Raw genomic sequence first — 14,609 nt, 5'->3', positions numbered from 1 at the left:
TAAGAAATACCATACTAATGTCATTCAGTTCTGGAAGAACATGGGGTTTGTAGAAATGACATTAGTGGATGTGCTTGGTAAGAGGCAAAGGAGAACATAAATGAAAGGAAAGAGATTAAGAGTATGGAGGAAGTCAGAACCAAGTAGGGACATCCTTGCAGAGTCTGGAATTTATAATGAAGCTTATGGAAGAGGTGTTAAAATGTAGAGACAGTCATACTCTAATTATTGTTCTTAAATGATTCCAAAGTTGCACATGTTCTATAAATATCACAAGTACTGGGCCACAGTGCCTGCCTCTCTACAGCTTAGAGGCAATGTGAGTTTTATTTTTTCTAATTTTGAGACTCATGCTACCTAATTTTAGAATGGCTTAGTTATCATTGCTAAGAATCTCAGAGACAAATATAACTAAAGTGTTAGGAAGGAGAAGCCTTCAGGTTTACCCTTGAAAAGTTAGTTACTTGTATCTTATTGGACAAAGTGAAATTGGACTATGTTAACTGATCCTTTGAAAATACCATATCTAAGTTGAAAGTTTGAAGGTTCTTAACTAGATACTTGATATTTAATCTCACAAGATTCACGAACTCTGTAATGGAAGTCAGTTTTCCCCTCTCATCCAGTAGCTAAAATATGAGCAGTCTGTCTTTTCTCTAAGAAGAAAAACAATAGTAATATGTACCTGGTTGCTGCGGCCACTGTGAAATTTCCCACAAAGGTTGGGTCTTAAGACAGTGAAAATCAGTTCCAATTGAACTAAATAGGTCACAAACCTTGCACAAGTCTTAGAAGGCTGAAACCCATTTTTTTTCTTTCTCTGGAGTCTCAAGGAAAGTATTTCTATGTTTTCGTTAGTTCCTGGAGCTTTCCCACATTGTTGGTCTGTAGCCCTAGCTCACATCTTCAGTGACAACAGTGGCAAGTGAACTCTTTAAGCCTCTCTACTATAAAGGTTTTTTTTTGAAACATTGTTTTCCATTCATTGTGTTACTTGACCTATTCATGGTTTCCAGGGATTTCCATAGTAACACTTTGGATGGGATAACTCTTCCTGCCACAGAAAGGCTGCCAAAAGACATGTGCACTTGGAGTTTGCAGCAAATCCACACAGCTAAGCAGGGTGGAGGGTGGTGGTGGCACATACCTTTAATCCCAGCACTCGGGAGGCAGAGGCAGGCAGATTTCTGAGTTTTAGGCCATCCTGGTCTACAAAGTGAGTTCCAGAACAGCCAGGGATACACAGAGAAGTCCTGTCTCAGAAAAAAGCCAAAACAAAAACAAAAAGCAACAACAACAACAAAAAAGAGCAGGGTTGACTGCAGACATTAGAGTGTGCCCAGAGCTGACTTTTTCACTCTTTGTAGGCCTTCAGAAGGTGCATTGGTGCCGTTTTTACACTCCCCAAATAAATAGGAAGTAAATAAATGCAAACATTTCAACAAGAAACAGCAATCAACGGAACAAACATATCCAGGTTCATTGATTTCCAGCCCTACCTTTCTCTGCTCACTGAGTCTTGTTAGCTGGTCAGCAGAGGTCATTTCCTCCCTTCCCTTTTTCTGTCCTTGCTGTGCATGCTGAGCTCTTCACCATTCTTGGCCGTGATCGTGATTGCCACTTGTAGTGTCAACAGATCAACCTATTGACCGTAGTTGCGAAGCAGCATTCTGTACTGTTTAAAAATTCTCCCCATGAACGTTTGTTTTCTCAGGGCCGACCCAATGTCTCAGAACTCCAGTCTCTTAACAGTACTTCTGAACTTGATGTTTACTGGAAACCTTTCTCAGTGGTTTAAATCTTTGCCTGCCTCTTCAATCACGACCACTAATGGAATCACTCACAGATAGCTTATTTTTACAGGGGAATTTGTAGCCAGAAAAGCTTCTCTGTGTGTTTTGGGAAACAGTCCAGTGAACAACCCAAAAGCAAAGAGATCGAGAATATTCATGAAAAATGTTTATCAATTAGCATAATTTTATTGTTTTTCAAGATGACTATATAGAAAAGCAAAAAATCAACAGCATGGATTTCACTGCTTTAAAAATTCAATTAATTGATTAAGTTCAAAATCCTGTATTTGTTCTTGTCTAAAACTAATCTTACTACATGACAATTTGACTCTATATATAACTTAACCTTTATTATGATTTATTTTATGCTTCTGCTAAAAGTGTTTGTAGGGGGAAAAAACCCACCATGAAACATCTGTAATGCCTTGCTCACTACTCTTTTACTCAACACAACACGTAATGCCAGATAAATTCATTTCAATATTTGACAAAAATCACATGTGCACAGTGCCTATATATTTAATAGAACTTCATACTGCAGGAGCTGTTGTTTAACTTCTCACTACAAAATTAAATATTGTCTCATGATGAAGAGGAAAATATTTGAGAAAATAATGTCTATAGCATGATTCATTATCAGTTTCCTTTTGCATAAATTTACTCTTGCAATATAATATAATATAATATAATATAATATAATATAATATAATATAATATAATGCAATATAATATATTATATTGTTTTGGAAGCAAAAAAAGATTCCTACAGACTTTAAGAACAGAACCTAATTTGTTACAGAAAGAGAATCTCTATGTACTATAAACTTATAGTTTGAAAGATATCTTATTTATTGTTGGGCATATATTCTATAGCTTCCAGACCAGCGACACTAAAACATTACACATAATTATATAATTATATATCTAAATGACAGAGAGAAGAGAAAACTCATAGTTTACAAGAGATTAGCAAAATCCATAAACCCTCACATAACGAAATCAAATAGGATAGAATCCAAAATATTGCAAGGAAAATCCCATGATTTGTTATTATTAAAGTGGGAAAATATACATAGAAAAGGATGTCCCCATTCTCAGTGGTATAAGGAGGCAGGAACTGGTGAAATAAATGCCCTGCTTCTATCCTGGGTCTCAGAGCTTCAGCTCATCTGCAGAACTTCTCCTTTCCCTGTTCTCTGCTTTATCACATAACACTCCGTTACCTCTGATCTGGCCCAGACGAAGAGTGGAATCAAGGGGAAGCCATCTCTGATGTTCATTACTTGCCTGAGTTGTCAGCCTAAAGTTTTCTGCTGCCACGCCACTTTCAAGGGCCAACCAGCAGATTCACATGTGCGTGGTTATTTCAGCAAGAATGCCTGAGAGGAGTGTGCATAGCCACAGCTGTGTGAAGTACACATTCAGAATGACAGTGGTCTAAACCTCAGGGCAGTAAATGCTTCTTGCAATACATTCAATTGCCATTTAACAGAGTTTATTTAGCCTAAGGTGTGAAGAAAAGTTGCTGATGCTTTCAAACCTCTTTAGACATTTTAATATTGTATAGACATGACAACAGTGAATGAAAACACTCCAAGGTGTTACACAGTGAACTTTTCAATTAAAGCAGCTGAGTTTCCAATGCTTTATAAGAGAGCTCATTGTTTAAACTTCTTAATTAAAAGGGATCATAATTCAGAAAATTTTCTTTGAAATGGCTGTAACTGAAGTGGCCAGAATTTCGCCTATGAAGGAGACATGAATCAAGTCAAAAGCATTGCTTCCAGATCCTAGAGCTCATTTGGGAGCAGTTACTGTATCATGGGCAGCACAGGTCATCTGTGCTCTTTATTTATGTGATCTAGTACCGCCTCACCCCCACACCCGATTCACCTCCCTCACCTCCAAACAAACAATTAAGGTCTTTGAACAACTCAGGCTTGTGGCCTCTCCTGGTTCTACTTTAGCATCTCCTGTTGGTTTTGCCTGGCTTGCCCATGAGCAACATTCATCCTCATCACTGTCTGGGGGCAGGAAGGGGGAATAGATCTGTTGAGACAGCTTTGTTATCCAGATCTCCTTTTCCAATGGCAATCATCTTTAGAGAGGACAAATTCGACTTTCTCTTATGATGGTAGTCACAGAAATCTCAGGGCAATTGCAAATGCAGCAAAATCTTTGACAGGCATTAGATATTTGGCCTATTGTCATCATCTTGACCATAATTTTAACCTCTGAGTCTTAGATTCATTAATTTCTGATTTGATAATATTTTAAGTTGGCGATGATTCCCTTAATATTGACAGACTTAGAATGATAGCCACCCTCCTAGCAACCCAGTGGTTTGGGGTAAGTTTAAATGCAGTGGCAGACAGATAATGTGGTTGTTCACATTATGTTACAAAGATAACTTCATTTAACTATTCATACTTTTCTTTTGAAAAACCATGGTACATAATGAATCAATCTTCAGAGAACAAAGTGTAGGAGATGATTCTCAGCTAGATTCTTCAGATGACCTAAGGTTGTCAAGCTTGGGAATACTTGCTATTACCTGCTAAAGTTATTTTTCAGGCTTCAAATTTTTAAATAATTTAGTATAAGGCCATCTATTTGTGAAAATTCAATAATACTTAAAGATGCTTTTATAAAGCAGCATTTTTAACATCTGGAACTCAAGCTTAAAATATTTTCAAAATAGAAGAGGGAAAAGTATCAACACATACTTTCTGTGGAAAGAAAAAAAGACATTTCCCATTCACAGAATTTTATAAAGAGTATACAGATACTCTTTATAGATTTTAAAGATCAAAGTGGAGTATTTTTATAGATGTTTAAAATTTAAAACACTGAGAAACAATTCCTTTATCTCATGAGTTGTGCAATTTGTATATGGAATGAATAAATGATTCATATAGCTTAAAAGTAAAGCTTCACTGGGAATATTTCAAAGCTCAATACAACATAGGTTCTCTTGGGTGAACAGTAAGAACAGTATATCATCAGTTCCAGTCAAAGTCCTGGGGTGCAGTAGCCAGGATTCTGACAAGAAGCATCACTACACACACCAACCCTTCCTCCTGGAAAGCTGTCTTTAATTGTCAAAAGCAGTCTTCTGTGTTCTCCTCCAATAATGATGCCTGAAATTCTGTAGAAGTTTACATGTCTCTGTAAATCTGAGCTTTCATTTCTGTTTCTAAAGATTATACACATTATCTTTCTTTTTAGTTTTATTGTTATTGTTGTAGCAGTTTTGGTTTGTACTTTACAAGAGGGTTTCTCTGTGTAGCCTTGGCTGTGCTGAAACTTACTCTATAGACCAGACTGACCTTGATCTCACAGAGATCTTCCAGATTCTGCCTCCTGAGTAATGGGATTAAAGATGTGTGCCACTAAGCCTGACCATTTTATTTGTTTCAAAAAATTAAAATGTTGCATCATGTTCTCTCCTCTTTCTTTTTCTTTCTTTTTCCCCAGCTCTTCCAGTGCATCCTGTTATTCTCTCTCAAAATCATTCCTCTATGTATATGTATGTGTGTGTATGTGTATATGTGTGTGTGTGTGTGTGTGTTTGTGTGTGTGTGTGCTCAGTCTGTCTAATGTTACTGCTATGTATGTGATTTCAGGGCCCATCAATTGGTATTGTGTAAACACTCTAGTGGCTTTTCCATGGGGAAGAGTAGATTTGTTCTGAGTTACCTCTAGTTTTTGTCTAGGTTAAGGTCCCTTGACATTCTCCCCTTCCATGTTAACGTCTCCATCAGTTTCTGTCACCTTTGTAGAGTTTTATTTAAAGCAGCACCTTGTACCTTTGCCTACAATCCTTACATCTTCCTTCCCTAGTACGAATTAAGATGCTTTAAGAGATAGAACTTGACTTTTTTAGATTAGGGTATGATTTCTTTTCCTAGTGTAGGAAATTTAGATATGTTTATGATCAAGCCAGTCTTTCTACTAGGTAGTAAATTGTATGGTTTGGTGGCATCAGTTTTCGGTGCTGTTTAAATGTTTTCTTCCCCCAGATTCTACCTTTATCTTATGTGCTTGAGTAACAGTAATTGACCTCTAAGTAACTTCACAGATATATTTAAGAAAGGAACAATGTGATGTAATGGAGAAACCCTAAAGTGAGCACCAAAACACTCAGTCTTTGGCCTCAGCTCGCCCACAGGCTTGACCCCTCACTGCATCTGTCTTACTTGGTCTTCAGTTGAACCAAGAAGTAAATGAATTGTCGGTAGGAAGGTACTCACATATTCTAGGTCATCATTCTAGGATTCCTTGAATTATGTCTTGTAACTCTGCTTTAGAACAGGAAGTTAATTTTATGTCTAAGAAAAGGTTTAGCTTTCCTGACCATTGTAATCTTTCAAGTAAATTGCATAATTCTGTTAAAATGAGTTACACAAGTAAGGTTAAATAGGAAAGGATCTACTGAGTACCATTTCTACATATGTTCTTCTTAATAATTCATAAGAGTTGGGGCTTCAGACAGCTTACCAGATAAAGGCACTTGCCACCAAGGGTGAAGTCCTGAGTTTGATTACTGAGATCCATATCGTGAAAGAACCTAGCTCCTGTGTTGTCTTCTGATATGAACATACAGTCCAGAGTTTCTGCAAAAATGTATACATGTAAAAGTGCACACATTCATAATAAATGAATAAATATAGGAAAAAGGTTGAGAGAACTTAAAAATTTAAAAGACTTATAAAATGTTGGTTAAAATCACTTTAGAGAATATTATAGCTCCAAATAGAAAAGTTTATGTTTCTATTAATATATTCCATGCTAACAAGATTTGAAGTAGATGTTTTCCATCTTTATTCTCTGCAAAATAATGGTATTTCATAAATGATTTATTAATATATTAATTAATAAATATTTAATTAATGATAATTAAAGTGTAAACGACACTCAGTAAAGACTAGAAGGAGGTAGTGGTCATCAAATGATTACACCCTCCATAATCCTACACAGGATATAAGAGGGAATTATGCTCAATGATCTTTATTGTTCCCATTAAAACTTAAAATAATAATAATAATAATAATGTGCCTGCAAAATTGAAATAAAAGTATATATTCACAGAGAGCTATTGTCCCACTCATCAGCTCTCTTAATAAACTGCATCATAATAAAATTGCATGTGTTAATCACTGACATTGCTTTTGAAGATTTATTTCAGTCATCAGGATGGGAAGTTCTGATTGCTCCTGATGACTCTCTTATAGTTGTTCTTGATTATTTTCTAAATTTGATGACAAACACTGCAATATGTCTCAGCCAATTAGGCTTGTCAACTTTCAGCGTGGTCCCCAATCATGTTCTTGACTTTAGAAATAACTGGAGGTCCTTATTAAAAATCATCATGGTTTTTGCTTTTGGGATAGATGTGTGGCAGCTTGAAAATAGACCGTGGCTAAAAAGAAAAAAAGAAAAGAAAAAAAGAAAAGATAAAAGAGAAAGAATTAAAAAAGAGACAATGCCTTTCATTAAAAGCTTTAAGAAGAAAACATTTTTAGTAGGAAATACTGTAGAAAGGGAAGAGACTGAATAATTCTCATGTCATTGATTAGAAAATGTGCCAAATTTAAATGAATGTATGAAGTACTTGTAGTTCTTACAAACATTTTGCAGAAATGCTGAGAAGAAAAAGTCCCAGATGCTAGCAATGAGAGAGGCTCCCAGGGCCCATTGGTGATGAACTTAGCCGAAATACCCAATGGCAGTGAGATACAACCTTAAGAGACAACCTCCCGTGGCTAGACAGAGCCCCCAGTGGAGGGATGGGACCACTGACCCACTTCAAAAATTTTAACCCAGCATTATCCTTGTCTAAAGGAAATGACAGGGACAATAATGGAGCAGAGACTGAAGAAAAGGCCATCCAGAGACTGCCCCACTTGGGAATCCCTTCTATCATCAGACACCAAAACCCAATACTATTGCTGATGCCAAGATGTACTTACAGACAGGAGCCTGTTATGTTATGGCTGTCCTCTGAGAGACTCTTTAGAGAATATTATATTTCTCTAAACACCTGACTAAAACAGATGCAGATACTCAGAACCAACCATTGGACTGAGTTAGGATAAGGGTTGAAGGAGCTGAAGCAGATTGCAACCCCACAGGGAGAACAAAAGTACTGATTACCCTGATCCCTCAGAGTTCCATGGACGAAACCACCAACCAAAGAGTTGGGCCTCTCCATGGCTCCCCTGACATATGTAGCAGGTCCTTTGGAGGCTTCCTACTAGAGAGAAGGGGGATGCTAGAGGGGTGAGGCAGGAATGTATTAGTGGGTGAAGGATCACTCTCTTAGAAGCAAAATTGAGTGGTATGGGGTAGGGAATTAGTGCCGGGGAGACCAGAAAAGGGAATAATATTTGAAATGTAAACAAATAAAATGATTAATAAGTTTATTAAAAAAGAGTGAAAAAATAGAATTCATCGTATGCCCTCCATTTTCAAGTTATTTTCCTTCAAAGTATGTATGTCAGTCAAGATATATGTTATCACAGATTTAATATTTCCTCGTTTAAATCAAATGGATCACAAGAATAATATTGAAAGAAGGTATTAGAGCTTTTTGAAAGGAATAATGAAAAAGTTATTCAGCGTTAAAAAATAATGAAAATGTGTATGTGTGTGTGTGTGTGTGTGTGTGTGTGTGTGTATGGGTGGTGGTGTGCACATGTATATTTGTGTTCATTAGTATGCCTGGCATCCATGGAATCTAGAAGGGGGCACCACATGCTCTAGAAGAGGAATTTATAGCTGTTTGTGAGCTGCTGTGTAGATGCTAAAACAAAACCCTAGTCGTCTAAGAGTAGGCAATGCTCTTAACTGCTGAAAAAAATCTATGTAGACCAGCCCCCATCACATTTACTACATTTGATTATTAAAGTTAAAGGATAAGTTTATCCAAAAGTCAAATAGTAGTGTGAAAATGTACAATGGATTACATATTCCAGTAATCCATCCAGAAAGAAAAAGGTAAACAAATGATTAAAGGATGTTTATTTATGACATTTAGCAAAATAAAACTTAAATGATTCTTGGACTCATGTAAATAGCTCTCATTTTGAAGCTAAACTACTTTGGATCATATATATGCAACTTATTATTTCTGAGTATACATGTAATGTAGGCATCAGAACTGGTTTAAACTCCCAAGATGTAGTATTTTGATACTCATATAATATTTATTGGGATGATAACTTATCATGTTTTAATGAGTTGTATATTTAATTATGAAATACATTAAATGAACCCCTACAGGTTATTGGTTTAGAATCCGTTGTGGTAGTAGAACCAGTCTCTGTGTCTTTCTCTCTAAAAAAATAGTAAATGCCAGTAAATACATTTTTAATTCTAAAAAAATAGTTTAGAATTACATATCATGATATTCATGCATAGCAGTGATTCTTGACTGCAACATTTAATCTCAGTTCCTATGAACTCTGTGGAAATGACTTAGTTTGTTGGAAATGGAATAAATTTTTCCAATCATTTGATAAATAACATTAATTAGAAATGTACATAATTCCATCAGTCATTTATGAACTTAACCAGACTTACTCAATACATTATATTTCAGATTCCCATTCAGCAAGCACATTTGTTAATGTGCTTCCATGTAACACAAAAGCACTGTCCTGCCACACACATTAGGTCATCTGTCACAGTGATAGAGGGTGGTGGGTGGGTGGGCAGAGTGGAACTCTAGGTGCTATTGTTAATGTGCTTAGATCGTTCACTTGCTTGTACCTTGTTTCTGTACTTTATACCAATGTGCTGTCAGTTTAGGATGTACTTCTCAGCCACTGTTGCATCTTAAAATGTATTTTAAATATAAGGTTCTGCCTATTTGCATATCTATGAATAATGCATAAGTGAATGTAATCCAATTGGCAAAGGCACACTATTTATGGGATAACATATAGATACAGAAAATGATCCTTTTGGATTTAATAATTTTTCTTGTCTAGATGGAAACTTTATATCCATTGAAATATACATATGCACTTAACACTTGAGAGTATCTTCATGGCTCTGTAATACACCAGATGAATATATATAACTGGCTATTTTACATACTTAAATTACCATTTCTCCATTTCTATCTTCTGAAGTTTCTAATTTTGCAAAACCTTATCTTTACTATACATGAAATAAGTAATGTTTGTGGAGTACTGAGTATCAGGTTCATACGCATTAGGAGAGCTGGTTGGTGCATGTTCCACACTGATGACTTCTTCTTGAATTTCAGATTCAAGGCCTCTTCCGGATGTAGCGCTGACTGGCAAGTGCACCCGTGAATGTGACGAGTATGGCCATTCAGACTCCTGCTGGATGCCAGTGCGCACGTCCCCAGAGAGGAAGAAGAGCCAGCCCAAACTCTCCACTTTCATGCCTGTTGATGAACGAGGAAGCCAGGAAAAGCTGGCCAATGGCGAGGCTGCCATCATGGGTGACCGCAACAGAAACCTCCTGAACAAAAAGTTGACCTCATCCTATGAGACCTTCAGTGCAGCTAGTTTCAGCAAAAATGAGGAAGCCAACCCTGAGGATATTCCTTTAACAAAAACAGGGGAATATAAGCCATCTCCTGTCAACACTCTCACTAGAAGAGAAGTTTATCTGTAGGTTGTCAAGGAGCAACAGTAAAGTTCTTTTCATGTACGAGGAGAGTTAGGGGCAAAAACATTACTAAGTAAAACCATTTAATCACAAAGAGGGGGCTACCAAAGAGAAAAAGCTTTGCCTGCCACTTCCGCCTCCAGATCAGGCCTTTAGTGTTACTGTTTGCCTGATGACAGTGTACAGAGTAGAATCCATTCTTGTCACTTGCATGTCTATACCCTTCACTGATCCCCAACACCCACCCTCTTATCCCTACCCGGCCTCAAACCCTAATAACAACAAAACAACAACTACAACAAAGATGGTTGCAAGTTCTTTTCATGGTAACAAGTCTGATTAGCAGAACATAATACACTCTCATTATCCCTAATCTGAAGCATGATTTTTGGTCACTTTGATTTGTTTGAGTGTCATCTGGCTTGTTAATAAAAGAAGGATGGGTTAAAAATATACTAAAGATTCTCAATGCTTTTTTATTGCTAAAGTCAGCCCATTGGAATTGATAAAAATCCCTTTAACAGTGCAGTCCTTATATTGGGGATCCTTTGTAAAAGTAATTTAGGACGACAGAAGCTTTAATATTCTAAGAAACAGAGTGAAAATTAAAACTCAGTAGAAGAATGCAGTTCCAAGCTGCCATATGTTGTTATTTTTCAGGACAAAGGCATCAACTTCTGTTCCATACATTCACAGAATATACTCACCCAACCTTTATAAAAACAATTACATGAATTATAATTTGTAAAAGTATATTTTGGAATAGAATCACTCATGAATGAACTTGAATTCTTATGTCATTATGAGGCCAAAGATCACATGGCAGATCAGGGAAATAATTAAACTGATTTGGTCTTGACATAGAAATCCACTAAACAACAGAAGGAAATGAACCTGTGCACACACAGAAACACCCAGAAGCTAGCTAGTTGGTTTTATATTAACTCTTCTTCCAGAAAAAAATCTTGCTTTTAAAATGAACTTTAGTTAAATGCTCAGAAAATGAAAGAACTAATAAAACAGATATCGTCTTATAATAAGCAACTGATCAAAGCCCAGGTCTATTCTCATGTGTTACAGTCAGGGAGCAGTCTACATTTTAACATAATGTTGATGCATAGTGAGATACAAAAAGACACACTGGAACATGATTTCATGGGGACTTCTATTGTCATTTCGAGATCCCAGCTGTTCTTGGTGATCTTATTATCATTTCTAATTAGAATTGCATTTTTCACTTGGCCAAAACACAAATGAATTGATTTCAAATTCTGTGCAATACAGAACCATTTTGAGACTCAAACATTTAAACAACATAACACTTTAATTGACTTGTCATTACTGTAATTTGACTATTATTCAATGTGCGTCTTAATCTCTGAACATGAAAGAATGAGTTCTGGACAATTTTATTTAACACAGTATATGCATTTCAAAGTTGGAAAATGTATAGTTTTTTCAAGAGATACAGAATATGTAGATTTTGAATGCTTTGCTCTATGCAAGATGATTTAAGAAAACTGAAATTTGAGCTGGGACATTCAGACGAATGTGACAATCCATGGACAATATAGGGGATGACAGGTAAAGAGAGTAAACGTTCTCATCACCGAATGCTAGTTACTTGGTTAAACCATAGCCTTGATGGTGTTCTACAAAACTGTAGAGACACTGTAGCTTTGGGCAGTTTCATGCTTTGCCGATTTTCTTAGATTATAAGGTGAAGAAACCTAGACTATAGGTTGATAATTCACTGTAGGATATCAAAGTACTTATCTTTGAGGAACTTTTCTCTGGTGGGTCTTTTGGGATCATTTCCTTATGCTCTTTCTTAAAGCGGAATTTTCATTTTGATGTTAGTTTATGTATCATAGGTAGAATGACAAAAAGATGTAATTGATATAAAAACATTGGACTAAAATACCAATAATTGAACATGCTCATGTTTGGTTATTATTTACACTATGGAAAGATGAAATTCTAGAACTTTGTTAGGAAACTGCATTCAAGCAGTTCTGCCTTGTATAATCTGTAAGTACCTATTAAGACGAAATACTTCTAAAGATACTTATGAAAATGTATACATATTTTTCTTGCACGTTACAAAGGAAATAATTGCATAACACTGATGTTCAACACTTTTTATATGCATATTTTCTTTCTTTCATGGGACACTTGAAACCACTAGATAGCTCATTTCACTCTTAAAATCCTTTGGTTGTCTATAAAGCTAATACAGGTCACACTGGACCTACAGATTTATTCAATCCACATTCCACAATGATGTTTGCACCACATGCCAGGCAGTCATGTCATTGTCCTTTAACGTGTGAACCTCTCTTTAGAACTAAAATGGATGTGAAAGAATAAAATTCAGTGTACTGTAAGTATTCGAAGTAATTCTAGTAGAATTAGTTAACATAACATGTTTATTATATAATGAGCTGGCATGACACAGAAATCTATTTTGTGTTTGTATGACTTTTATTTTGACTAGGTTAAATCTGGTGCCACTCCGTATATAGAGTGCTTTTGAAAAAAAAATAAAAACAAAAAAATAAAGAAATGAGTGAATGCAAAATAAGCAACTGTGCCTTTTATACCTCTTGTTATGGTAAACAAACAAGCAAACAACAAATAAACAAACAAATGAATAGTTGTTGGGTTTGGATAATGAGGGGAAATGGGCTATTCCCAGCTTTTTGATTCTGTATATTTATCCATGTTTATTTTCTGAGAATAAATAATATATTTAAACTTTGCCTTCTGACAAACTCAGATAATGGACCAGTCTTAAATATTATTCATTCATAAGATAATATCCAGGCATTACTATGGGGCTGCTTAAAACTCACTGGACAGTGAAATCATTGGTTATAGAATCACACAGGGAAATACTATCAGGGGTGAAATCAGTCCGTTTTTGCAAGGTAGAATATTGATTTAAAAATTTTGATTTTTGTTTTCTCTCTTTATGATGGTCTTTCATTTTTGGTTGTACAGTACATAAACTCTCTTCATTTTCTGTACACAAACTCTCAAGTGGACTTCTGCATGATAATACATTAGGACACATTTACAAATTGAGTAACTATACAAATGTATGTATATTTAAATGTCTGTAGCATCTATCTAAAGTTGACTGCTCTGTTTGAATCTCGAGAGAGCATTGTTGTCTGATTTTCGTTTGTTTTTGTTTTTGTTTTTTGTTTTTAAACTGGCCTGTTGCCTGAGTTTTGGAGAATGGAGGAGGCATTATTTTTATGAGAGAAGGAACTAAGGTGGTACAGAGGATGTTTGCCTGAAAGGTTACCCTGGGAGGCCGGGTTAGAGGAAAATACAAAATGAAATACACAGGCCAGAAAGAAACTGCCAGGAATCAAACAGCCATCTTAAAACAATTGTATGAAATCTTAAGACCTATGACATTTCAAACCATAGGATAGATCAGTAGTATATAAATAGATGCCTCCTTAAAATAATCAATTAAAGGAGCAAAGTTCATCAGGGATATGATAAAGCTTATTAATTGTGACCCAGGCGTGGTGTGTGTGACATCTGGATGCGGCATCATTTGTTCAGCTACCTAGGGTTTACTTTCAGACAACTTTTCCTACATTTTAAAGCACTTGCATTCCGTGTGGTACGATCTGTTTGTAATGTTAATCATTGACTATTGTTCTGCTACTTGGATGTTGATAGTGAAGCAGAGAACAATTAATCATCATTGATTATGTCACTATGCACGCGACTTTGCTAAACATGGCGAAATGTATTAAACCCTCGTCCAACTATTTATGAAACACTTTACATAATTTAATTTGCTTTTGTACAGTTTTATGTAAATAAATTGCTTGTCATTTTTGTCTTTCCAAATTAAAATATAACATGATCAAATGGTTTCACACTTGTGTGTTTCTCTGTTGACAATGAATTCCATTTTGACAGGGAAGAAAGTGACTTGAGTGCTTTTATCATTTTGATTTAATATGCATGGCTTTCTTCTAGGTTAAGGTAAATCAAGGCAAATGATGGGATGGTAACTGAGGATTTAGGGTGAACCATGGGTTGGGGGGGCATCTCTGCAAGGATCAGAGAGCAAAACAAAGAGGAGAGGATGAAATCTCAGTTCAGATTGACCTTGTCAACCTGGACCAAGCCTTTTAGAGA

At 35.9% G+C, this 14,609-nt stretch overlaps 1 protein-coding gene across 3 annotated transcripts in view; it reads left to right on the top strand.

Annotated features, from left to right (window-relative positions):
* Window positions 1-14,310, top strand: part of Pcdh7 (protocadherin 7) — a 417,106-nt gene extending 402,796 nt beyond the window's left edge. For 2 of the 3 annotated variants that reach the window (XM_052198927.1, XM_052198926.1), the window contains exon 3: window positions 10,069-14,310. In XM_052198927.1, coding sequence (XP_052054887.1) covers window positions 10,069-10,445 — 377 coding nt within the window. In that variant the 3' untranslated portion in view covers window positions 10,446-14,310. The remainder of the gene's footprint in view (window positions 1-10,068) is intronic. The other variant, XM_052198928.1, reaches the window with a different exon arrangement.
* Window positions 14,311-14,609: the final 299 nt, after the last annotated feature.

This window comes from Apodemus sylvaticus, chromosome 11 (genome assembly GCF_947179515.1).
Source record: "Apodemus sylvaticus chromosome 11, mApoSyl1.1, whole genome shotgun sequence".
Classification (NCBI taxonomy): Eukaryota; Metazoa; Chordata; class Mammalia; order Rodentia; family Muridae; genus Apodemus; species Apodemus sylvaticus.
The sequence above is the reverse complement of the archived record's forward strand: the minus strand, read 5'-3'. Positions and strand labels throughout refer to the sequence as shown.